Source organism: Pleurodeles waltl, chromosome 8 (assembly GCF_031143425.1).
Source record: "Pleurodeles waltl isolate 20211129_DDA chromosome 8, aPleWal1.hap1.20221129, whole genome shotgun sequence".
In the NCBI taxonomy this organism is placed as follows: domain Eukaryota; kingdom Metazoa; phylum Chordata; class Amphibia; order Caudata; family Salamandridae; genus Pleurodeles; species Pleurodeles waltl.
Genome location: NC_090447.1, coordinates 1,527,984,346 through 1,528,012,057, shown reverse-complemented (window position 1 = coordinate 1,528,012,057; position 27,712 = coordinate 1,527,984,346). Strand labels below are relative to the sequence as shown.

The 27,712-nt window shown below is 47.4% G+C and overlaps 1 protein-coding gene across 2 annotated transcripts in view; it reads left to right on the top strand.

Annotated features, from left to right (window-relative positions):
- Positions 1-27,712, top strand: part of LOC138248921 (oocyte zinc finger protein XlCOF6-like) — a 227,938-nt gene that overhangs the window by 131,515 nt on the left and 68,711 nt on the right. For both annotated transcript variants that reach the window (XM_069202932.1, XM_069202934.1), the window contains exon 5: positions 20,466-20,576. In XM_069202932.1, the coding sequence (XP_069059033.1) occupies positions 20,466-20,576 (111 nt within the window). The remainder of the gene's footprint in view (positions 1-20,465; positions 20,577-27,712) is intronic.

Here is a 27,712-nt window from a genome sequence, read left to right as displayed (position 1 = left end):
CCTGGATCTAAGACTGCTGAACAAATACATAAGAAAGCAGAAGTTCAGAATGCTAGCGCTTCACCAAATTTTCCCTCAACTGCATCAGGGAGACTGGATGTGCTCCATCGACCTGCAGGATGCGTATTTCCACATCCCAATAGCTCCAAAGCATCGAACATTCCTGCGCTTTCGAGTAGCGTTACAGCATTACCAGTTCAGGGTTCTACCCTTTGGCCTGAAATCTGCTCCAAGAGTTTTCTCGAAATGTATGGCAGTGGTGGCGGCGCATCTACGAAGACAAAGGATATACATATATCCATACCTAGACGACTGGCTACTAAAGGCTTCTTCTCCGGAGCAGGCGAGAAGCCATCGGGACATTGTACTAGGAGTTTGCGAAGCTCTAGGTCTTCAGGTCAATTACCAGAAGTCAACCTTGACTCCAACGCAGAGTCTTCACTACCTAGGAGCTATCATAAACACAGAACTACAAAAAGTGTATCCTTCGGAGGAACGACTGTCCTCAATAAACATGAAGTGCCAGGACCTGTTGAGAGCCAGCGCACCTACGGCACGTCAGGTGACATCACTACTGGGCTCCATGGCATCGTGCATCTTTATTGTCCCAAATGCCAGACTCCACATGAGACCCCTCCAAGAGGCATTGGAGGCCAATTGGAGCCAAAGAACAGGTCGCTGGGAAGACACAATGCGGCTACCGGAGGTAGCACTGCAGTCATTGAGATGGTGGATGCACAGACCTCACCTGTCAGTGGGCGCTCCGTTTCACCAGGTACTTCCATCCGACACTCTGGTAACGGATGCGTCTCTTCAGGGATGGGGGGCTCATCTGGGTCCTTTTCAAGCGCAGGGTCTGTGGTCAGACAAGGAGAAGCAGTACCACATCAATCTGCTAGAACTCAGAGCGGTCCATCTGGCTCTCAAGTCTTTCACACCGCTAATTCAGGGGAAAACTCTATTGATACAGACGGACAATACAACCACAATGTATTACTTGAACAAACAAGGGGGAACGAGATCCCTACCCCTTTCACGAGAGTCCCAAGCGATATGGCATTGGCTCCTGGCCAGAGGAATGTCAATCACAGCAGTTCACCTGCCAGGTCAGCAGAACGTAGAAGCAGACTTTCTAAGCAGACACCTGGAGGACGTTCACGATTGGGTCCTGCACGACGAAGTCGCAGAATACATCTTCGCGCAATGGGGTCGGCCTCAACTGGACCTCTTCGCAGACGAGGTAAACAGGAAATGCCCAGACTTCGCATCCAGGTTCTACCGTCCAGGATCTCGAGGGAATGCCCTGTTGATCGACTGGTCAGGGACATTTCTTTACGCTTTTCCTCCGATTCCCCTCATTCCGGCAGTGATCAGCAAACTTTACGGATCCAGGACCAGAATGATTCTTATAGCGCCACAATGGCCTCGACAATTCTGGTACACGGATCTCCTCAACCTGTCGGAAAAACCTCACAGGAGGCTGCCGTGCAGACCGGATCTTCTGAGCAGAATGGAGGGCAGGATTCTGCATCCCAACCTACCCTCTCTGAGCTTAACAGCATGGCTCCTGAATTCCTGCAGTATGGGCACCTAGGACTCTCGCAGGAGTGCATGAACATCTTGAAAGAGTCCAAACGGCCTTCCACGCGGCGTTCCTACGCTTTTAAGTGGAAGAGATTCTACATATGGTGCTGTCAGCAAGGCCATAATCCCATACGGGCGCAGGAGGACGTCATACTGTCCTATTTGCTTCACCTAGCGAAATCCGGTCTGCAGGTATCATCTATTAAGGTACATTTGTCTGCTATTACTGCCTATCGCAAGTCACCTTCTCAGGAATCCTTTACGAAACCTGTAGTCAAGGATTTCTTAGAAGGTTTGAAGAAAGTTTTTCCGCCAATTCGGAGGCCTTCTCCTCCGTGGGAACTGAACATAGTCCTAGCAAAACTTATGGGCCCTCCTTTCGAGCCTATCCATAAGGCCTCCTTACAACACCTTACGTGGAAAACGGCTTTTCTGGTGGCCATTACTTCAGCGAGGAGGGTCAGTGAGATCCAGGCCTTGTCTGCAAAAGAACCGTACACGGTTTTTCATGACAATAGAGTAGTTCTGCGAACTCACCCATCTTTCCTTCCGAAGGTGGTGTCAGAATTCCATATTAATCAGACCATAACTTTACCGACGTTCTTTCCCAATCCGGAAACTCCGGCTGAGAAAGCATTGCACTCATTAGACTTGAAAAGAGTGCTGAAATTTTATCTGGACAAGACAAAATCGATTAGACACTCTAACCGCTTGTTTGTGAACTATGGTCATTTAAGGACAGGAGAAGCAGCATCTAAGCGAACAATATCAAGATGGATAGTCTCTTGTATTGTTAATACTTACCAGCTAGCTAATAGACAATTGCTAGCGCGGCCTAGAGCGCATTCCACAAGGGGAAAAGCGGCTACAGCTGCTCTCCTTAACAATGTTCCTATATCTGAGATTTGTAAGGCTGCTACATGGAAGTCTGTCCATACTTTTACAAGACATTATTGTTTAGACTCAGATGCAAGAGCGGATGCCCAAGTGGGGCAGGCCTCTCTAAGGAATTTATTTGCGTATGACATGTCTATTCCTGCACTTCTATCGGACAGTCCGCTGGGTTTAGGGATGGGCTTGCTAATCTATTCAATGTTTATGACTATTGATGAGGATCCCCTGGAAGAGAAGGATAAGTTACTTACCTGTAAATCCTAGTTCTCTTCCAGGGGTATCCTCATCAAAGTCATAAACAACCCACCCTCCTCCCCGGACACACGTCTACTGGAAGTGCAGGACAGACAGTATTTTGATTCAATTATACAAATTGTCACCGTAAAAAGAACTGACCTAACTGTGAACCAACTGTCACCTTTCCTTCACCCCTGAGGCATGGTGGGATACTGGAGGTGCTCAGGGTCTTAAAGGCACAGTGCCAAAGTTTTTATGGTTCTCCTGTGTTAACCTACATGCAGCCTATTGGCTAAGAATGCTTCATTGTTTTTCAATGCAGTTTTCTCTATTTTTTCACTAGAGTTTGCTACTGCTTACTTCCCCAAGCCTAGTTTTAGGAGCTTGGGTACTTATTTATGCTCTATTGTAGTATTTGAAAAAAAAAAAAAAAAAAAAAAAAAAAAAAACTTCATAGAAATAAAGCATTTTAGCCTGTTTTTAACATGATAGCCTGCATGACTGTTTGTTACACATGTATATGTGTATATATTTTATATATGCTCCGGGGTCCCCGCACAAGGGCGGGAATATTCAATGTTTATGACTTTGATGAGGATACCCCTGGAAGAGAACTAGGATTTACAGGTAAGTAACTTATCCTTCAAACACCTATTTACTCTAGAAATGTAATAAAAAATACATTCTCATACTTTATTTACACCTCTCATGAGAATAAAACAATGCAGGGCAGTGTAGCCCATAGGCTGCCATTATACAGAATGTAAATAGAGCTGTGCCTTTAAGAAAGTAAAGTCTTCCTGTATCCCATCATGCACAGCAAAAGGCAGTTGCCTCAGTTCTTTTTTCCGGCTCCTTCTGACAGGACCCTGAAGCATTGAGCTCTACCTCATAAAGCTGTTTTTTGACAGAAAATTCAATTAAAACCTTTTGAATTTCAATTTCACTCGACGTTTTTAATATTGAGTCAACATTTCCTAACCTTTTCCGTCAAATTTTGACAGAAATTTAAGGGTTTTTCTAGTTAGAATGCCTTCACTTTTTGATAAATGTCCTTCTTGTGGCAGAAAAAAGGCTAAAACAGACCCACACCAGGTCTGTATAATTTGCCTTCCATCCAGCCACAAACCTGACTCCTGTGACATCTGTAGAACTTTCTCCAGAAGAACCCTTTGTGATAGGGAGGAAATTCGACTTCAGGCAAGAGAGGACAGGAGAAGAAGTGGTCAATCTGCCACAGAGCGAGGAGAAGGTCAGTTTTCTACCAGGGCTCACCCTGTTTCCTCTGCAACATCTGCCAGACCTGCTCATAGACGGCATAGGTCTCCAACGACGTCGAGGGCATCGACGTCGAGGCCAGGAACGGCGCCGACATGTTCGCCGTCGAGGACTGGCTCACCGCCGAGAAAAAGGCATCGCTCGACGTCGGCAGCTGGTTCGCCGTCGAGACGGCGTGGACGCTCGCCGTCTAGAAGATCCTGGTCCGGTTCGCCGTCGACGAGGACGATTGGCGTCAAGGGAGAGTGCTCGCCGTCATCACATCGACGTCGAGGAAGGTCGTCGTCGAGACAATCTCTGCGACGAGGTGAATCAACGTCAAGAGGCACCCGCCGTCGCCGTACTTCGACGTCGAGGAGTGTGTCGATGTCAAGGCGACAGTCAAAGAGGCCTAGAACGGTTTATACCACTTCAGAATCCTCGGCCTCACTCATTCTACTTCCAGCTTCGCCTCAGCTCTCTCCTCAACAGCCGGCTCCCCCTTCAGAGTCTATTCCGGTGACTCCAGCGGAATCCATAAGACATTCCAGACATTCCTCTAGACGTTCGTCTTCCTCTCGGCACCATCGACATGAGTCACTTCAGAGATCTTCACATTCACGTCATAGACATTCTTCTTCGTCTACACGGGACTACTCTCCAACCTTGTCGGACTCACCGTCCCCGAGAGTGTCCCCCATAGATGACGTGAATACCTTCCAGGAGGTCCTAGTACGCGGGGCGACCAAACTGAATATCCCGCTGGCGGTACCCGCCCCATCGACCTCAGTGATTTTCGAGACTTTACACCAGAGGACAGCTTCAAGACCTTTACTCCCACTGGTCCCGGGTCTTCTTGAACCGGCAATGGATATTTTTCTTACACCAGCCACAACTAAATCTGATCCTTCCAGACTTATTAAAAAGTATCGCCCACCGGAGCAAGACCCTCTATTCCTAAGGTCGGACCCGGTGCCGGACTCAGTGGTTATAGTAGCAGCAAAGAAATTACACTCTACATCGCCGTCTTCCTCCTCACCTCCAGACAAGGAGAGCAGAAAGATCGATGCCGCAGGCCGAAAAGTATGCTCTACCGCAGCCATCACAATGAAAGCAGCCAGTGCCACTGCTTTATTAGCAAGGTATGATCGTGCTCTTTGGGACTCTATGCTGCAGTTTGCGGAGCATCTACCCAAGGACAAATTTCTTGGAGGTCGTGGGTGAGGGTGCCATGGTTTCCAACCAGGTGATAAGCTCTGCTGCTGATTCTTCAGTGCTGTCGGCACATAACTACGCTCATGGAGTAGCTTTAAGACGACACGCATGGTTACGATTGACATCTCTCAAATCAGAGGCACAGCAGAGAATTCAGAACTTGCCATTCTCAGGCTCCACCTTGTTCGGCTCTCATGCCGATGACGAGATGTCAAGAATGAAGTCTGAGCTAGACACTTTAAAGGCGGTAGGCATCGAACGCCAAAAGGAACAACGAAAAGTATTTAGTCCCTACCAGCGAAGGCTATTCACCCACAGGTATCAGACACCACACTGGATGTCCTCACGTCCCCAGCAGCAACAACAGCAGCATCAAAGGGCCTTCTCGACACACCGAAAGTCGACAAGGGGTCGTTCCACGCCGCAAACTCAGGCAACTCGCCAGGCTCCTGCGTCTAAGCCCTGAATCTTCGCTGCCCCCTCCTCCGTTATCCACTCCGGTAGGGGGAAGTATCTCAAATCATCTGGACGAGTGGCTACGCATCACATCAGACACCTGGGTATTGAATATTGTGCGAAATGGTTACGCTCTCAGATTCATCAGTCCTCCTCCATCTGTTCCACCCAAACCAGCCAGCCACCACCTCGAGGCTCTTCAGTTAGAAGTAGCTATTCTATTACAAAAAAGAGCAATAGAGCCCGTCCTGATCAACCAACGCGGGAAAGGGATTTATTCGAGGTATTTTCTAGTACCAAAGAAGGACAAACAAGAGTTTCGTCCCATTCTAGACCTAAGGACAGCAAACAAGTGGATTCGCAAAGAGAAATTCAGGATGCTATCCTTGCACCAAATTTACCCGCAACTTCATCAGGGCGACTGGCTCTGTGCGATAGACCTTCGCAACGCTTATTTTTACATTCCGGTGAGCAAGAAAGATCGAAAATTCCTAAGGCTCACCATCGGCAAAAGTCATTACCAATTTGCGGTTCTACCCTTCGGCCTCAAGTCAGCGCTGAGAACATTTTCCAAATGCATGGCGGTGGTAGCCGCCCATTTGAGGAAGCATTGAATATTTGTCTACCCCTATCTAGACGATTGGCTCATAAAGGCCTCCAGCTATCGAGAGGCCCAACAACATTTCAACTGGGCTCAACAGCTGCTCCAGAATCCCGGTCTTCAAGTCAATCTTCTCAAGTCCACAGCAACGCCTGTTCAGAGGCTGCATTACTTAGGGGCCATTATAGATACCAATCAAGGAAAGGTGTTTCCTTCGGAGGAACGACGATTATCGATTCTCCAAAAGTGCAAACAACTAGAGAGAACACTACAGACCACTGCAAGAGTAATAGCCTCTCTACTGGGCTCGATGGCGTCTTGTATCCACCTCGTTCCCAATGCTCGCCTCCATATGAGACCCTTACAGGAGTGCCTGGAGGATCAGTGGTGTCAACTGATGGACGATTGGGAGACCAAAGTCCTTCTTTCTCCCCACGCCCTACAGTCCCTCAAGTGGTGGTGTTCACCCAACAATCTCTTGGTGGGGATTCCCTTCCATCAACAGCCTCCAGCTCAAACCATCCTAACAGACGCATCGCTGCTCGGATGGGGAGCGCACATGGATCATCTTCGAGTCCAAGGCAAGTGGTCACAGAGAGAGAGTCTCTATCATATCAACCTGCTGGAGCTTCGCGCAGTCCATCTTGCGCTCAAGGCCTTCCTACCTTCTTTGAAAACTGAAACTCTCCTCCTCCAGATGGACAACGTGGCCACCATGTATTACGTAAACAAACAAGGAGGCACCAGGTCCAGGATATTATCCAGAGAGGCTCAGACAATCTGGCATTGGCTTCTAGCCAGGAACTGTCGCTAGTGGCAACTCACCTACCGGGCAGGCAGAATGTTCAAGCGGATGCTCTCAGCCGCGTAATGGACGAGAACCACGAATGGGTATTACACGACGACGTTGTTCGTTCCATTTTCGCACTATGGGGTACCCCTTCTATAGACCTATTCGCAACCCCAGAAAACAAAAAATGCCAAAACTTCGCCTCCAGATATTACCATCCAGGGACACTGGGGAGTGCCCTGTGATAAGCTGGTCAGGAGCATTTCTTTACGCCTTTCTACTGCTTCCCCTGATACCGGCAGTCCTCCAGAAGCTATCCAATGCTCAATCCAAAATGATTCTAATTGCTCCAGAATGGCCACGCCAATGGTGGTTTCCAGACCTTCTTCACCGATCGCTCAAGCCACACATCAGGCTGCCTCATCGTCCGGACCTTCTCACGAAGTTCAGAGGGCAGATATCTCATCCCAACCTCTCATCGTTGAGTTTGGCAGCATGGCTCCTGAGTTAGTGCAATATGGACACATGAACCTACCTCAGGACTGTATGGAAATCCTAAGAGAAGCAAAGCGCCCTTCCACACGTTCGACTTATGCATGCAAGTGGAAAAGATTCTGTGTGTGGCGTTTGGACAACAACGTTGACCCGGTATCCTTCGGAGAGGAAACTATCCTGCCATACTTGCTAAGTTTGGCTAAATCGGGTTTGCAATTGACATCAATAAAAGTGCACTTGGCAGCTCTAACGGCATATAGAAAGATCCCCTCTCAACCCTCCTTTTTTAGGATCCCAATTATCAAGTACTTCCTGGAGGGCTTAAAAAAGGTCTTCCCTCCCATTAGGAGACAATCTCCTCCATGGGAACTGAATGTTGTCCTATCACGCCTGATGCTACCTCCGTTCGAGCCAATACATAAAGCATCACTTCAACATCTCACGTGGAAAACTGCCTTTCTGGTTGCAATCACATCAGCGCGTAGGGTCAGTGAAATCCAGGCCCTTTGCGCTCAAGAACCCTACACGGTTTTTTATTCTGCGAAAGTAGCGAAGAGGACGCATCCAAAATTTTACCAAAAGTCGTTTCCGACTTTCATGTGAACCAAACCATTTCATTACCAACTTTCTTTCAAAATCCAACTACCCCTGCTGAGAGAACTCTGCATTCTCTGGATGTAAAGAGGGTTTTGAAATTTTACTTGGACAGGACAAAATGCTTGCGTATATCACAGCAGCTCTTTGTTAACTATGGCCCAGTTAGAACAGGGTTGGGCACGTCTAAGCAATCATTATCCAGGTGGATTGTTTCATGTATACTGTTGTGTTATCAGTTAGCGAACAAATCGCTTGATGGCAGGCCAAAAGCCCACTCTACTAGAGGGAAGGCAGCTACTGCGGCCTTAATGAGAAATATCCATTTGGAAGAGATATGCAAGGCAGCCACTTGGAAATCGGTCCATACAGTGGAGAAGTGTGGCACAATGGTTAGAGCGGCAGACCCTGAAGCAGAGATCTGGCTCAAGACCAGGGTTCAAGTCCCGCTTCGGCAGGTCTTGGGCTCAATTCCCTTGGACCAGATAATTCTCGCCTCGGTGCCTAATCTTATTAATGAGTCCCACTCTGCAACTCTGGGCAATAGCTTGCTTAATCTCCACAACGGCCCCAACAGCGCTTGGATGCCTGGCTTCACCCTGGGGGTGCCCAGGAGTGGGCACCTCACAGGGAAAAGCCAGGAGGGGTTCCATAGCGGTATGAGTACAGCGTCTTGAGACCCTAACGGGTGAGTAGTGCGCTATACAAGTGCAAAGTTTACAGTTTACATTTACACAGCATTACTGCCTTGATACAGACGCTAGGGCAGATGCGCAGGTTGGACAGGCCTCGCTTAAGAATCTTTTTGCATGATTCATGTTTTTCAGTATTATTCTGTCTACTCCACCGCGGTTATGGGGATGGGCTTGCTAGTCTATTCAGTGCTTATGACTATACATGGAAATCCCCTACGAGAGAAGGAATGGTTTCTTACCTGTAACTCCAGTTCTCTCGTAGGGGTATTTCCATGATAGTCATAAGCAACCCTCCCTCCTCCCCGGTGGAGTTGACATAGAAAAAGTTGCCATACTAGTCTCAATGTTGGTACTCCAACAAATGTTTTTGTTCCTTCATGTCAGGTTACAAGCCTTCAAAAAGAACTGAGGCAACTGCCTTTTGCTGTGCATGATGGGATACAGGAAGACTTTACTTTCTTAAAGGCACAGCTTTATTTACATTCTGTATAATGGCAGCCTATGGGCTACACTGCCCTGCATTGTTTTATTCTCATGAGAGGTGTAAATAAAGTATGAGAATTTATTTTTTATTACATTTCTAGAATAAATAGGTGTTTGAACGTGAATTTACACTACAGCTGTTTTTCTTTTCAACAATTTGGCCTGTGTAGCTGTTCACATAGGCTGCACAGTGTTATTCTTAAGTGGTTTTTTGACAGACCTTTTTCAAAGGGCTGGTATCTGCACTTAAGAATATACTTCACATCAGTGCTCCGGGGTCCCCGCAGGCGCGCGGAACTATTCAGTGCTTATGACTATCATGGAAATACCCCTACGAGAGAACTGGAGTTACAGGTAAGAAACCATTCCTTATCACCTCCCACCACCATGCCCACCCTTGGAGAGGTCACACCTCTTTCGTACTAGGTACTGTCATCTCTCACGACCCTGCCACCTCCTCAAAGAGAAGGTCACACCCCTTTGATACTAGATACTTTCTTCTTCCAACACCATGACCACTACCAGAGAGAGTAAGCTTTTATCTCCCATCACTTTGCTAATTTCCCACTTGGAAAGGTAGGTGTTCCCCTTTTATATCACAATGGTAACCTGAAATAAAACTGCCACCGTGCTTGAAGAAAAGGATATATAGTTCAAGAAAAGTCTGCTGGACCATCAAACTCAATTCTACTGTTCAGTTTAAAAAGAGTTGAAAGCAGTCTTTGAGGTTGGAGGGGGAGTATTCTGCTGGACATGTAGATGAAGGTTTTTGCTTTTCATATTCAAATGAAGCTCCTATCTTTATAAATGTCAAAAACCCATTTCTGGAGCCGTGCATGATTTAAAAAAATTCTGTGGCTAATATTTTGGGTTCCAATCTCCTGGGGCACCCCTTTGTTATTCACTGGGTTACTGCTCTGAATAATTCCCACTTTACCACATGCTAATCGAGAATCCAGTGGGAGAGCACTGCCCATGGCAACATCAATTCCAAATCCACAAAGAATCAAATGGGAGGAATTCTAAGCACCTGATTAAAGTATGAAAGCAGAAGCTGGTAAATCAACACTGCCACCAGTTCACAAGATTGAGGAGCTTCTTGTTGTCCATTTTCCTTCATGTTGTTGCCTAAAATGCAAGTATTTGTGAATGTGTGTGTTAGCCAAGCATCAAATGAATCTTTGTAGAGATAGAGGTGAGTCCGGGACCTAATCTCTAGTGACTGACCCTGAAAGGATTGGGTCTATTGAAGAGAGAAGGGAGGTGACAGATGATTCTGGGACCTCATTTCCAACTCCTGTGACTGACTCTGAAAGGATTGGATATAGTGAAGAGAACAATGATGTGACAGTTAACTCCAGGTTCCCCCATCTTCTGCTCTAGTGATTGACTCTGAAATTATGGGGTCTGGTGAAGATAAAAATGAGGTGACAGATGAGTCCTGGACCTCATCTCCTGCTCTAGTGACTGACTGTGAAAGGATTGGGTTGTGAGAAAAGGCCTCTTGACATGGTTAGCCCCCACTTCTTGTCTGATATATGATGTAACCTAGATGTTGTAGTGCCCAGGGCCCCTGCCATCCAGGGTCCCCGGGCCTGAGCTCTTTCCTTAAAACGGTTGTGATGCATTGGCACAATTGGATACACCTTTAACTCCCACTATGAGTCCCTAGTAAAAGTTACTTAGGTATCCAGGGCATGGGATACTAAGGTTAGGCCCCTGAGGGCAGCAGCACTGATTGTGCCATCCTCTAGCGTCATGCACCCAGATGCACTGCCATTATATGCTGAGTGTCTTGGTGCAATCCTAAAACACAAACTCTATATGGCACACTGCCTGTGTGCCCTGTCCACCATACTCTGCATACACTATGGATAAGACACCCCTCTAGCAGGCCTTCTAGTCCTAAGGCAGGGTGCACCATATTATATGTGAGGACATAGCTGCATGAGCAATGTGTCCCCAATGTGTCCTTGCCAAACCTGGACATATTGAGCGAACAGAGCAGCCATTTGAATACATATGGCTGCTGGGCAAGCGTCAACACGAGTTTCCAAGCTACATGATGGCCACTTTGAACCCTGGGTTCTTTGGTATTAAACAACTCATAATGATAAATCCAAACTGGTACCAGTATTAGATTGATCCCTAAATATACCCAAGGGTCACCTTAGAGCTGCCCCCTGCAAAGGCTAACTATCCTGGCATGGTTGCTGTCTGGTCCTATCCAGCCTGCCACCTCCAGACACCCAATCTACAAACCTTGGTGGAGAAATCCATCTCTCTAGTTTGTGGAACAATGCCCTTCCTGAGTGGAGGTGCTAACACCCCCTCCCTCAGGAATGTGCACAGCCCTGGCAGAAAGCTTCAAAGGCCCCAAGGCCTGCTGCTAGCAGCAGATAGTTACCCCCTTTGTAATCGCCCACTTTTGGCGGGAACAAAGGCAGGAGACTACACGAAGAGTAGGGGGTGTGGCCCTACCTGCCATGCACCACCCCTAAGGTGTTGCCTGCGAGGTGGGCACTCCATTTCATTTTCTTCATATTAGATGGAAGGAAAATAGCCAATCAGGGATAGGAAAGTGACCCTTCCCACAGGAAGTGGTCACTGTAGTGGGTGTAGCCACCCAAAGGTAGGTGTCCCATTGGACACTACCAGGTTCACTCTAAAACGCCCACTAAATAAAATATTTAGTGGGCATCCCTAGACCAGATAATTAGATTTGAAGGACACAAAGAAGAGCGGCACCAAGAATATCCAACGCACGAGAACTGTGGACCTGCTGAACAAAGAAAAGGTTTCAAACCATGCGTGCTGCACCCAGGACCCGACAATTGCCACTGAGAAGCTGTTGGACAACTGGAAAAACTCTTAAGAACCCCAGAGGACCTCCATGCTTCCTGAATCACCCAAGAACTCCCTCCAGTGTGAAGGTACAACTTTGCAAGAAGAAGAAACCAGTGAGGGTCACTTCACTGACCAGCCGCTAACTCCCGAACCAGAAGTCGCAGTTGGACCTGACGACACACCGACGACTGCGAGGACAAACCCTGCAAGTGCGCCAAGTTTGGTCTCACTACGCCCTCCAGTGGTCCAATTGTACCAATACCCTGGATATTGGTCAGCTAACATTGGACACCAGGAAAAGCAGCCCACCAGGGGCTGAAAAAGAACCTGGAGGAAGCCCCAGTCAAGGGACTTCAGGAACACCCCAGACCTCCTGCCAGAGTGCCCCAGTTGTCTTCCAAACAACCCTTGAACCAACTTGCCTCCAGCTCCAAAGATCATCCTTGCGCACAGCTCTTGGCTCTGCGATTGGCTCTGCCGCCCTGTGCCCTGCACTGAAGAACCTGCTGTGCCCTATGGGTCCCCCACCCCTTGTGACCTCGACACTTCTAGGGGACTCCAAGGAACCACCTCTAAACTTACCTGCGTAGTGCTCTTCCAGGTGGTCCCTCTCAGTGGTCCTGCTCCTGTTCCAGCTCCAGAGACCTTTCATCGCTGCTCCCGCCAGAACCGGGAACTGTCAAACTTACTCCAGTATTGGATCTTTCATAGATTCACATGCTTGAATCATTCCCCGTCGTCGAGATGGGAGCCCCCGGTACAAATTACACAAGTAGTGTTAAAATATATAAGCAAAAGGGCACTAGGCCTCTTCAATTTAACAGTCTATCATAGTCATTTTAGGAAAAGGACCAAACTTGAGCATCCACCAATCAGGCAACACCACCCTCTAGAATCCTCCTGAGAGAAGCTCTAGCACCTCAGTTTTTCTACTGCACGTCGTGCTAGGGAGTCTCCTCAGAGCTCTGCTCTTTCTTCACACCTTTTGAACTAGCTTTAACATATTTTTCTCTGAGAAAAACTTCTCTGACCTGATTGGAAAAACATCTTCAACATGTCTGATAAGGAGAAGAAGGGTTTATTCAGAAATTGCAAAACTTGTGGCAAAAAAAAGACTACATTCTGAAGACCCTCACCAGGATTGTATATACTGCCTCTATCCAGACCATTCAGCCAAGGACTGTAAGGTTTGTCGTACCTTTTCCTCTAAGACTCCTAAGGATAGGGAAGGCAGATTATTGATTTGGCTGCAAAAACTTAAATACAGAGAGAATCCAGTTTCTGACTCTGATAGTGATGACTCTTCAATATCTAAAAAGTAATCAAAGAGGGTGAGATCAGACTCAAGATCTCCCTCCCAACACTCAAGAAAAGCCCACAAAAAGACTGCTTCAGGGTCTTACAAGGGCCGCAGCCCATCTACTTCACCTCAAAAATCTTCCAGTAAAGGGGAGAGAGGTCATGCCAGCAGTTCAGAGAGGCATAAATAGTCATCCTCTGTCCCTCCATCTGTGTCTTTCAGGAGACCATCCTCTACTTCTACAAAAAAGGCACAGTCGACGACAGAGTAATGGTCGACGAGACCGTCCGTGAGTGCTTTTCCAACGGCAACGACGACTTCAACATTTCCACCATCGACGGCAGCTCCGACTACGACCTTGTCGACGATGAGAGCCCCACCGTCGACGAGAGCGGCTTCGACGAGGTCATCGTCAACGAATGTCTACACCTCATCATTGTCGACGGCGCTTATGACGGTATCGGCTTTACCGTCGTCACCGACGGTAGACTCGTCGGTGAGGCTGTCATCTATCAAAATATCCATGCGTTCAGCATCTACGACACTGCCGCCGACGAAGTCTATGTATGCGCCGTCGACGACATCGTCGACGAGAGAAAAACATCAGAAAACTCATGAGAAACTGACCCCAAAGCATACTTCACCTAGTAAGGTGACCTCCCTTATTCCAGTGCATCTGTTAGAGGGAGATGAAGACTCGGACGACGAGGGGCCATTTGGAGCAGCCCATACTCCATCACAATTGTGAATGTCAAGTATCAAGAAGAAGATGAGTTTGATGAATCCTATGACCCTCAATTTTATGGAGAAGACCAATAATATCAACAGGGGGCATACATTCAATCCTCCTTATTGTCTGACTTCAGATTAATGTTAGCTGATTACAGCTGTCGTTTTCCTCCTCAAGGGGAGCAACTTCCTCCATCGCTCATCTCTGGGGTTACCACTCCACGTCAGAGACCAGTTTCTTTAACTCTCACAAACGTGGCTACTCCAGATATGACGCTGCCTCAGGATATGGACATGTCAGAAGGGGATCACGAAGAAGGGGAGCTCCTGGGCACTCATTCCGAGTGGGATGAATACATCATCCCTGCTCCTCCTTCTCTTTCTCAATCAAAGGTGGAGTCCCCAATCTAGAAAGAGCAGCTAAGCGTTTTGCTTTGCCAATGCCATCTAAACAAACTGACTATTTTTTCTACAATTTTTAAAGAGCCGTTTCAAAAATCTGTGCACTCTATTCCGCTGGTTAGCTATTTATGGGCAGAAGGCCTAAAAGTCATGCACAATCCTGCTACTGTCACAGCAATACTGCCTCGCTTAGACAAGAAGTACAAGGCACCGGACTATGCACCGGCATATCTAACTGGGCATCCTCATCCGGACTCAGTGGTGGCTCAGGCGGCACAGAGGAAGTCCAAAAATCCATCTGCCCCAATTTCTGCACCCCCAGACAAAGAGGGTAGACGATTAGAGGTTTTCCTCTATGGCTAGCCTAGTGGTAAGAGCTGCTAACTCTCTAGTGGTGTTAGCCAGGTTTGACAGGCAGCTATGGGCAGACATCGCCCCACATATTAGCCAGTTGCCGGAGGACACAAAATTAGAGGCAAACGAGACATTACAAGAAGGTCAGCGCACGTCAGCGGAACCCATTGACTGTGAAATGGACATAGCCACAACTGCATTTCGACAGCTGGCAGGGGCAGCTGTTCTTAAAAGACAAGGTTGGCTAAAGGCTACTTCATTCCGGCCTGAGGTGCAGAATAAGATTTTAGACTTACCTTTTGATGGCCAGGCATTATTCGGCAAACATATCGACAAGGCTTTACAATCCATTAAGTCTGACACTGATACGGCAAGGTCATTAGAGACTCTCCAATTTCAAAAAGCCTTCCTTTTGAGCTAGAGGACGTGGCCAACCTTCATATAGAGGAGGATATCAGCAGTATAGATATTCCACCTATCCTTCCTCTTCTCAACAGTACTGTCAATATTACCCCCAAAGGCAGCTGCCGTAAGCAGCTTATGGTAGATCTGGCCGTAGGGGACGATCAACTCGCCCTGCTAAAGACTCGGCTCGTAGAGCCTGATGCATCCGAGGAGCCGGCTACACCCAACTCTCCTCCTTTGGTCCTAGGCGGAAGGATATCCCTCTTCCTCAAACAATGGCAAGTCATCACATCAGACAAGTGGGTCCTCCAATTAGTGAAACAGGGCCACACTCTAGAATTTACCCAACTGCCTCCTTCCAATCCTCCCCGCAGGACTCCTTCAAGATACCCACAACAACTCAAGAAGGAGATCAACAAGATGCTCCTCAAAGGAGCTATAGAGAAGGTACCACGATCACAGCAAGGAAGGGGGTTTGTTCCAGGTTCTTCCTCATTCGCAAAAAGTGGAAAGATTGGAGGCCGATCCTCGGTTTACGGGAACTGAACATCTACTTAAAAAAGCAATCGTTCCGCATGATCAGCCTACAAGATGTCCTCCTGCATCTGAATCGGGGAGATTTCATGTCTACACTAGACCTAAAAGACGCATATTTCCGCATTCCCATCCACCCTGCCCACAGACAATACCTGAGATTCACCGTAGCCGGCAGCCTTTTTCAATTTCGTGTCCTTCCCTTCGGCCTTAAATCAGCTCCCAGGATATTCACCAAATGTCTAGCGCCAATTGCAGCCTTCCTCAGGAGGAGGAAACACCAAATGTTTCCATATCTAGACGATTGGCTGATAAAAGCAAGTACCTACGTAGGAACGCGCAGATCAACAACAAAATGCGTTTCCTTGCTAACCAATCTAGGCCTAACCATCAACTGGGAGAAGTCCAAACCTCTGCCAGCACGCAGTATCACCTATTTAGGAGCAAACTTGTACACGCAATCTACCATGGCAACAAAGGTTACTGACACTAACAAAATCAATACAGAAAAGAAGCTGTGTTTCTGTCTGCCTGTTCAAATCACTGTTGGGCTTGATGTCATCATGCATACCTCTGTTTCCTCTCTGCAGACTAAAGATGCACCTGTTACAGGAGCAACTAAATCGTCAATGGCTCCAGGTTTCGGGAAGCTTCAAAGATCGAATACACATAACCCCAGCAATAGCCAAAGCACTGACATGGTGGTCTCAAAGGCATCATCTGTCTATCGGCCTTTCAGTCCTACATCATCCGGATCCGTGGACCATCACTACGGGCGCATCTCTGGAGGGCTGGGGAGCTGTGCTACAGGATCTTCAAGTAAGTGGCAAGTGGCCACCACAATTGACAGTGATGCATATCAGTCTGCTAGAGCTCAGAGCAGTGTACCTCGCTTTGCAGGCTTTCCTCCCGAAAATATCAGGATCACACGTAGTAATAAAAACAGACAACACCACTACGATGCATTACCTCAACAAACAAGGAGGCACAAGATCTCTCACCCTCTCCAGAGAAGCCCAGAGAATTTGGAATTGGGCCTCGCAGCAAGACATCACACTCACAGCTGTGCATTTGCCGGGGATAGAGAACAAGATAGCGGATTCGCTCAGCAGACAAAGATCGAGCTGCCATGAGTGGGAGCTGGACCAGTCGATAGTGAACTATGGGCCAGATGTAGGAAACTCCCAAATTGCGACTTGCAATTTGCGAGTCGCAAATTGCAAGTCGCAATTTGGGATGCAGAAAGGTGTCTCAGACACCTTCTGCGAGTCGCTATGGGGTCGCAAAGACCCACCTCATTAATATTAATGAGGTGGGTCGCAATTTGCGACCCCATAGCGACTCAGGGCACTCATGGGGATGGAGGCCTGCTGGGAACAGCAGACCTCCATGTCCGTGACTGCTTTTAAATAAAGCAGTATTTTTTTTTTATAGTGTAGCCCGTTTTCCTTAAAGGAAAACGAGCTGCACTTAGAAAAAAAAACTAAACCTTTTGTTTCGGATTTTTTCAGGGCAGGTAGTGGTCCCTTGGACCACTGCCTGCTCTGAAAAAATAATTTTGGGTCCAGTCACAAAGGGGAAGGGGTCCCATGGGGACCCCTTCCCATTTGCGAGTGGGTTGCCATCCACTTCAAGTGGATGGTAACTGCGAGTCCATTTGCGACCGCTTACGCGGTCGCAAATGGAATTGCATACCACTGCGACTCGCAAATAGGAAGGGAACACCCCTTCCTATTTGCGACTCGGAAATGCATTTTGCGAGTCGGTTCCGACTCGCAAAATGCATTTCTACATACCGTAGATGCATTTGCGACTGGCAAACGGCGATTTTCGCCGTTTGCGAGTCGCAAATTTGTTGCTACATCTGGCCCTATATCTTTTCCCAGTGGGGAATGCCAATAATAGACCTGTTTGCCAACAAGGGGAACGCCAAATGCCAGTACTTTGCAAGCTGGCTTCACCAAAGGGGATCTTGGGGGAATGCGTTTTCGATAGTCTGGTCAGACATCTTTGCTTACGCCTTTCCTCCAATTCCATTGATCCCAAGAGTCCTCACAAAGATGGAGGCAGAGCCGTGCACTCTGATATTGATAGCTCTGTATTGGCCTCGCCAACTCTGGTTTGCGGAGCTTCTTCTTCTATCAGTCAAGCCTCACATTCAGCTGAAACCGTTTCCACACTTGCTAACAATGAACAAAGGACAAGTATGCCACCCGGATCCTCAGTCGATGCGATTGTCAGCATGGCTCCTGGGCAAAGGGAGTTCGCACATCTGAATATACCACAGGAGTGTAGGGCCATCTTGTCCAGAGCTAGAGCGGATAGCACTATCAAGGCCTATTCTTGCAAATGGAAACGATTTTGTATCTGGTGTCATCAGAAGCAGATTGACCCACTATCTTCACCACCGGAACAAATATTGCTGTACTTATTGCAGTTAGCACAAGCAGGCCTGGCACATTCCTCCCTTAAAGTACATCTGGCGGCAATAGCAGCATACAGGCGCTCAAACGCTTCTCCCTTGCTGTATTCCTCTTGTTTAATCAAACGGTTTTTTAAAGGACTTTTCAGGGTTTTTCCTCCATTCAGACCACCTCCTCCTTCGTGGAACCTGAATATTGTTTTAGCACAGCTGATGAAGCATCCGTTTGAACCGATTCATTGCGCTTCGCTAAAATTCTTTTCTTGGAAGGTTGCTTTATTGGTGGCTCTCACATCAGCCAGGCGTGTTAGTGAGGTGCAGGCCCTCTCTATACAAGAGCCGTTCTTACAGATTAAGCAAGACAGACTACTGCTGCATACTAATCCGCATTTCATCCCGAAGGTCCCTTCGGACTTCCACATCAACGAGCCCTTAGTGTTCAAATCCTTTTTTCCTCATCCTTCTACTCCGGCGGAAAGCGCATTATACTCCTTAGACGTTAAGAGATGTGCTCAATTCTACTTGGACAGAACTAAATCTTTTTGACGCTCTAATCAATTGTTCGTAGCATACAGTGCACCTAGACGAGGGTAACCACTCTCCAAGAAGAGTATATCCAGATGGATTGCCTCAGCCATTCGATTCTGCCATCAAGCAGAAGGTAAACCTCTGAATTCGTCGGTACATGCTCATTCTACAAGGGCGGTTTCTTTGTCAGCAGTGCTGTTCGCTGGGGTTTCCCTGTAAGACATTTGTAGAGCAGCAACATGGAAGAGCTGTCATACATTTACAAGGCATTACTGCTTGGAATCACTATCTCAAGGAGCTATAGCAGTGGGTCAAGCAGTCCTCAGGATCCTCTTCAGGTAAAGGTGAGCCATCTTCTTCATCCCCCCCATCCTAGAACAGGTATGCACATTGTTTATGTCTTTTATGGTCAGATTGAGAATTATAACTTGTAAAAAAAAAAAAAATTAAAGGGGGGAAGAGGGTAGAATTGAGGAAAGTGAAGACAATTAACGATAGTATTACATACAATATTTTCTTTAAAGTATTCCTTGAGAAATGTTTTATATATATATATATATATATTTTTTAATATATATGGATGTATATACACATGTTTTATATATGCATGTATTTTGCATCATACATGGTTACAATGGTACAATGTGCATAAGTACTGCTCACTAATCTGATTCAAGCATGTGAATCTATGAAAGTTCCAATACTGGAGTAAGAAAATTAGTTACTTAACTGTAACTGTAGTTCTCCAGTATTGGAATCTTTCATAGATGCACATGCGACCCACCCTTCTCCCCGGAGAAGCTCACTTTCACCTTCCTCTTTCTTTCTCTCATTTTTCCACTCTTAAACGCACTTGTGCTTGGAAAATCTGAGGTGCTGGAGCTTCTCTCAGGAGGAGTCTAGAGGGTGGTGTCGCCTGATTGGTGGATGCTCAAGTTTGGTCCTTTTCCTAAAATGACTCTGATAGGCTGTTAAATTGAAGAGGCCTAGGGCCCTTTTGCTTATATATTTTAACACTACTTGTGTAATTTGTGCCGGGGGCTCTCATCTCGACGACGGGGAATGATTCAAGCATGTGAATCCATGAGATTCCAATACTGGAGAACTACAGTTACAGGTAAGTAACTAATTTTCTTCTCCAGCTGGCACAGTGTGCCCACCGACGACCTCGACCAACCAGCAAAAGAAAACTTGGTAAACCAGCTATACGATATTTTTAAAGGTGATTGACTTTCTATTGATTCCTATGGTGCGTAATTACGCACAAAAATACTATCGTCCTTAAACTTCAAAAAATTCATATCTCAAAAAGTACTTCACCTCTTTTGATAATCTTGGTCTTAAAAATTACATAAAAATCTGAAGTATTTTTGTAAATTGGGCTCGAGTTCCTTTGAATGTGTATGTGTGTGTGTGTGTGTGTGGACCCCATCTCCTGCTCCAGTGATTGACTCTGAAAGGATAGGGTCTAGTGAGGAGAGCAGTGAAGAGAGGGATAAGTCCAAGACGCCATCTCCTGGTCTAGTGACTGACTCTGAAAAGGATCTGATCTAGTGAGGAGAGCAGTGAGGTGACAGATGAACCCAGGAGCCCATCTCCAGCGACTAACCCTGGAATAACCCTTTGCTTTCTCATTATTACAGAAGAAGAGTTCAACATAGTGATGGTCTCGGACAACATCAAAGAAGAGCGAGGACCTTATCCCATGACTGATCCGTGCTCTGAGGAAGTTAAAGATGCCTTCCGCCCGGCAGGTGAGATATCTCTTTACATAGAATACTATGGAATCATTCTCTGGGATGGATAACATTGGAACTCAGTTTAGAGTGACTCTGCCACTAAGATAAATAACATTTCTCTGCCTTGGGCACGCTGGCACAGAGAGAACGTAAATACAAAAGCAAATATTACAACATCCTAGTTCAGACCAGCAGAAATTATATTCATGTACTATTTTAATGTCTGCATTATACTATTACATGATCTTGTGCTTGCAACTTTCATAGTAACGCTAATGACATAATGGTGTTGTTCAACCTGCCCAAAGGCGAGGGTGATGCTTATGTCAAAGTAGCAGGTTCTTCAGCTTCATTCAGGACAAAATTAGAATTTCCCATATCTGGAATAGGAAAAATGAATTCTCTCGTAGGGCATTTCCATGTATAGTCATAAGCAGTGAATAGTTCCGGCCGCCTGTGGGGACCCCGGACCACTTTTTCCAATATAACTTCTTAAGTGTTCTTCTTCGCCTTACTTCAGGAAGGCCTGAAAAGTCACTAAAGAATGTCTATATGCAGCCTAGAGGGAAGGCTACAGTGTCCAAGATTCTTCATCCAGTTTTCTTTAAAAAGGACAAAATTAAGGACCATGCATTCAAATGCATGAAAGAGTTGAAAATTAAGGAGGAAAAGTCTTTCACAAACCTTTTTACAATGCAAAATAATGATGGAGTGCAGGGCAGTGTAGCCAATAGACTGCCATTGTCAATGAGAAAAAGGAGACCGTGACTTTAAGAACAGCCAGTCCTCCAGTATCCCATCATGTCTAGAGTGAGGCATTTACCTCAGTTCTTTTTTCCAGCACCTGCTGACAGGATCCTGGAGCATTGAGCTCAACCTTCTCAGGTTTTTTTTTCTCCAGAATATCAGTGAAATGTTCTGTGACAACTGTTTCACTTGACGTCTTTTGACTTCCTTTCTTCAATTTGGTCTTTTTCTGACTTGAATTAGGCTTTTTTTCTGAGGAAAAATGCCTCTCTGTTCGACAAATGCCCAAGATGTGGCAGGAAAAAAGCCAAAATAGACCCTCATGATGTCTGTATTATCTGCCTACCATTGTCACATCTTCCTGGCTCATGTAATGTCGGCAGGACATTTTCCAGACGTACCCTGCGCGACAGGGAGAAGATTTGCCTTCAAGGAAAAGCAGAAGCAAGAAGCCAGTGGGACCTCTGAGCGAGGTGAAGGTCAGTCTTTCACCATAGCTCTTCCCTCAGCCCCAGCTGACGTGGAAGGTCTGAGAGGCGTTTTTCGGATAGAAAATGCTTCCGAACCCCATCGAAGTCTAGGAGATCGACGTCGAGAGCAGGTACGGCACCTGTAGGAAAATGGCTCCCTGTTGCAGTTACCCCCCACTTTTTGCCTGATATTGATGCTGACTTGACTGAGAAGTGTGCTGGGACCCTGCTAACCAGGCCCCAGCACCAGTGTTCTTTCACTAAAAATGTACCATTGTTTCCACAATTGGCACACCCCTGGCACCTTGTAAAAGGTACCAGTGGTAACAAGGGCCCTGTGACCAGGGAAGGTCCCTAAGGGCTGCAGCATGTGTTGTGCCACTCTAAGGAACCCCTCATCTAACACATGCACCCTGCCATTGCCGATTGTGTGTGTTGGTGGGGAGAAAAAGGCAAAGTCGACATGGCATCCCCCTCAGGATGCCATGCACACAAAATACTGCCTGTGGCATAGGTAAGTCACCCCTCTAGCAGGCCATTAAAGCCCTAAGGCAGGGTGCACTATACCACAGGTGAGGGCATAGCTGCATGAGCAATATGCCCCTACAGTGTCTAAGTCCATTCTTAGACATTGTACGTACAGTGTTGCTATATTAATTATATGGTCTGGGAGTTTGTCAAAACGAACTCCACAGTTCCATAATGGCTACAATGAACACTGGGAAGTTTGGTATCAAACTTCTCAGAATAATAAACCCACACGGATGCCAGTGCTGGATTTATTAAAAAATGCACACGGGGGCATCTTAGAGATGCCCCCTGTATTTTACCCAATCCTTCAGTGCAGGACTAACTGGTCTGGGCCAGCCTGCCACTGAGACGAGTTTCTGACCCCCCTGGGATGAGAGCCTTTATGCTCTCTTGGGCCAGAAACAAAGCCTGCACTTGGTGCAGGTGCTTCACACCTCCCCCTGCAGGAACTGTAACACCTAGCAATGATCCTCAAAGGCTCAGGCTTCGTGTTACAATGCCCCAGGGCACTCCAGCTAGTAGAGATGCCCGCCCCTCGGACACTGCCTCCACTTTTGGTGGCAAGTCCGGAGAAGATAATGAGAAAAACAAGGAGGAGTCACCCACCAGTCAGGACAGCCCCTAAGGTGTCCTGAGCTGAGAGGACCCCTGCCTTAAGAAATCCTCCATCTTGTTTTGGAGGATTCCCCCAATAGGATTAGGGATGTGCCCCCCTCCCCTCAGGGAGGAGGCACAAAGAGGGTGTAGCCAGCCTCCAGGGCAGTAGCCCAGACCTAAACAAACCCCTAAATTGAGTATTTAGGGGCAACCCTGAACCAAGGAAATCGGATTCCTGCAACCGGAAGAAGGACTGCTGACCTGAAAGCCCCACAGAGACGACGGAGACAACAACTGACTTGGCTCCAGCCCTACCGGCCTGTCTCCAGACTCAAAAAACCTACACAGCGATGATCCAGCGAGACCAGAGACCTGAGGACTCAGAGGACTGACCTGCACCTAAAGGACCAGTAATTTCCAGAGGAAAGCAGCTCCGTCTACAAACAACTACAAAACAGCAACAAGAAACCAAATTTAAAGAGACTCTCACTTCCCGCCAGAAGCGTGAGTTTTCACAATCTGCACCTGACACCCTCGGCTCGAGTTTTGAGAAACCAACACTGCAGAGAGGACTTCCAGGCGACTCCAACGACGAGGACACCCTGAGTCGACCTCCCTGCACCCCCACAGCAACGCCTGCAGAGAGTATCCAGAGGCTCCCCTGACTGCGACTGCCTGGTAACAAAGGAACCCGACGCCTGGACCAAGCACAGCACCCGCAGCCCCCAGGACCGAGAGGAACCACCTAGCAGTGCAGGAGTGACCAGCAGGCGGCCCTCATCCTAGCCCAATCGGTGGCTGGTCCAAGAAGCCCCCCTGTGCCCTGCCTGCATCGCCAGAGTGGCCCCCAGGTCCCCCCATTGTTTTCAATACAAAACCCGACACCTACTTTGCACACTGCACCCAGCCGCCCCTGTGCCGCTGAGGGTGTTTTGTGTGCTTGTGCCCCTCCCCCCCCAGTGCTCTACAAACCCCCCCTGGTCTGCTCCCCAAGGGCACAGGTACTTACCTGCTATCAGACTGGAACCAGAGCACCCCTGTTCTCCGTATGTGTTTTGGGCCCTCCTTTGACCTCTGCACCTGACCGGCCCTGTGTTACTGGTGCTGTGGCTTTGGGGTTGCCTTGAACCCCCAACGGTGGGCTAATATTCTCCAAAAACTCAGCAGCAGGCTACAGATCAACGCATCTAACCCAAAAATCCCTAAAATATAGAAAATGTATTTGTATGTTCTTCTTTGTGTGCACTCAAAGCAGCACCTGCTGCCAAGGCAGCCCTTTAAAGTAAAGGGAAGATACAATTTAGAACAATGGTAGTGCACCACCACCAATAATATTAAATATCCAATTCTTTAATTTGAATTTATGCAAATGATAAGCCTGCTGCTCGACCACACTACCACAAAATAGAGCATTAGTATCATCTAATTTTGCCGCTATCAACCACTAAGGGGAACCGTTGGACTCTGTGCACACTATCTCTCACTTTGAGATAGTATATACAGAGGCAACTTCCTAGAGCACCCACATGTTCGCCGTCGAAGTCTGGATCGACGTCGCACATGACGTCAAGACACCGCAGCATGACGTAGAGGACTCCGGAGGCTCGGTGCCCGACATATGTGGATTCGACGTCGAGAGGAAGTAAACGTCACCGTCACAATCTGACGTCTAGGTTGCCATCCATGCATCAACAACGAAGAGGGTGGTCAACCTCAAAGAGTCCCTCGACGTTGAGGAGACAGAAGACTTCTAAAAGGAGAAGGATTTGTTTCTCATCAGAGTCACAATGTTCCAAGGAAGTTTCGTCTTTGCTGGTTCTCCTTTCTTCATCTCCGTCTCCACCTCCCACTACCTCTCCACCTCCAGCTGCAACTCCGCATCCTCAAGAGCCGCCTGCCCCACAGCTGGCTTCTCCACTGCTCCAGACACCTACACCACTTCCGGTGCCTCAAGTACAAAGCGTCACTCCAACTCCCAGACCGCACTCAAGATCGCGCCACCGGTCAACCATAGCTATCATACATCTGGCCGTTCTACAACGAGATCAAGGCACTCTCGTCACAGATCACGACAAAGGTCAAGGTCACGGTCTTTTCGACGCTACCACGGAGACTCCTCATTGTCTACCAGAGACTATTCGCCTACTATATCTGACTCGAAATACCTTCCAGGAAGTCTTAGTTCGAGGCTCAGCAAAACTTAACATTCCAATGGCTGTCCCAACACCAACTACTTCAGTCATTTTTTAAACGCTTCAGCAACGTTGGGCATCAATACCTTTACTTCCTCTGGTACCGGGTCTCCTAGAACCCGCCATGGAAGTCTTCCTTACACCAGCCACAACAAAGTCTGCTCCTTCCAGACTACTAAAAAATGTACCGTCCTGCGGAACAGGACCCTTTGTTTCTACGGTCCGACCCTCCACCTGATTCAGTGGTGATCCTTGTGGCCCGTAAATCTCATGCCACTTCTCCGTCGGCTACCTCTCCGCTGGACAACAGAGTAGAAAGGTGGATTCCGCAGGCCGCAAATTATGTAGTTCGGCAGCAACAGCCATTAAGGCAGCAAGCACCACAGCCCTCATGGGAAGATATTATAGGGCCTTGTTGGACTCCCTGCTCCAATTTGGGTACCATCTCCTGAGTGATCAGAAGGAGGATGTTTTAGAGATTGTGAAAGAAGGTGCTATGGTCTCCAACCAGGTCATTTGCCCAGCAGCGGACTCATCCTTGCTCTCGGCGCATGCATACTGCCATGGGATATCCTTAAGGAGACATGCCTGGCTGCATCTAACGTCCCTCAAACCAGACACTCAGTGACGTATTCAAAACTTGCCATTTTCAGGATCCACACTGTTCGGCTCCCATACCGATGATGAAATGGCAAGAATGAAGACAGAACTGGACACTTTGAAAGCAGTAGGTCTTGAAAAATCTAAAGACCGAAGAGCCTTCCGTCCCTTCCAGCGCCGCTACCCTTCTCAGAGGGTTCAGACCCCTCAGTGGCCATCTAACAGATTGCAGCAGCATTTCCAAAGAGCCTATGAGCCCCAAATGAAACAACATAGAGGACGAGCGGCACACCAGTCTACTCAAGGTACTCGTTAACAACCAGCTGCAAAACCCTGAATGTTTTCTTCCCCCAAGGCCGTTACCCACTCTGGTGGGGGGAAGCATCACCAATCACTTAACAGACTGGCAACAAACAGATACTTGGGTCTTAAACATTGTGCAGAATGGGTATTGTCCCAGATTTTCCACTCCACCGCCAAGTATTCCACCAAAGGCAACCACTTATCACCTCACCCTCTTAAAGGCGGAGGTTTCCATCTTGCTAGAAAAGAAAGCCATAGAACCAGTTACTTTCACCCAGAGAGGAAAAAGCATTTATTCCAGATAGTCCCAAAAAAGGACAAAAAAGAGTTCAGACTCATTCTGGACCTGAAGGTTGCCAACCATTGGATCACAAAGGAAATGTTCAGGATGCTGGCCTTACACCAAATATATCCCCAAATTCACCAAGGGGACTGGCTTTGCTCAGTCGACCTACATAACGCCTACTTTCATATCCCGATTGCGAAAAAAGATCTAATGTTCCTGCGATTTGTGGTGGGGAAACGATGCTACCAATACACTGTCCTCCCATTTGGTCTCAAATCAGCACCCAGAACTTTTTCCAAATGCATGGCTGTCGTAGCAATGCATCTTCGAAATCACCGAATATTTAGCTACCCATATCTGGACGACTGGCTTATCAAGGCAGCCACCTTTCCAGAAGCCCAGCAGCACTTCAATTGGACATGCGATCTTCTGTATCGCCTAGGTCCTCATGTCAATTTTTCCAAGTCCATGACAAAACCTGTCCAGAGACTGCACTACTTAGGAGCTACGACACTTATTGATCTTATGGAAGTGCTGCATGCTCAAGTCTATTATTCGCCCCACATTTCACACTGTTTCCTCACTTCTAGGCTTCTAGACTCCATGGCCTTTTGCATTTGACTAACTCCCAATGCTCGCCTCCACATGCGACCTCTCCAGGAGTGCCTGGAGGACCAATGGAATCAACAGATGGGAAACTGGGAAGACAATCAGTCTATCCACCCATGCACTCCAATCCCACAGTTGGTAGTGCTCTCCAGTCAATCTGCAACAAGGAATGCCTTTTCACCCACATGCTCTGTCTCACACCATTGTGATGGATGCTTCTCTCCTCGGTTGGGGAGCTCATATGGATCACCTTCAAATACAAGGTCTCTGGTCTTCGAGGGAAAAGTCTTACCACATCAATCTCCTTGAGCTACGTGTGGTTCACCTTGCTCTCAAAGCCTTTCTCCCTTCTTTCTTCACTGACACCCTGCTTGTCCAGTCGGACAATACAACCACCATTTATTACCTGAACAAGCAGAGGGGGACCAAGTCTAGAGTCTTGTCTCAAGAGGCCCAGACAATATGGCACTGGCTGCCGGCCATGAATATAAAGATAATAGAAACGCACCTTCCAGGGGTTCAGAACATACAAGCAGATGCCCTCAGCAGGGTTTTAGATGAGAACCACGAGTGGGTTCTGAATTAAGACATCGTTCAAGTATATCCCGCTTGTGGGGCACACCTTCTATCAACCTTTTCACCACAGCGGACAACAAAAAATGCTGAGGCTACGCCACCAGATTTTATCATCCAGAATCACTGGGGATAGATTCGTCCAACAAAGTTCTGTATGCCTTTCCACCTTTCCACCAATTCACCTGATCCCAGCAGTCCTAAACAAACTCTTAATGACTTCAGGCAGAATGATCCTCATTG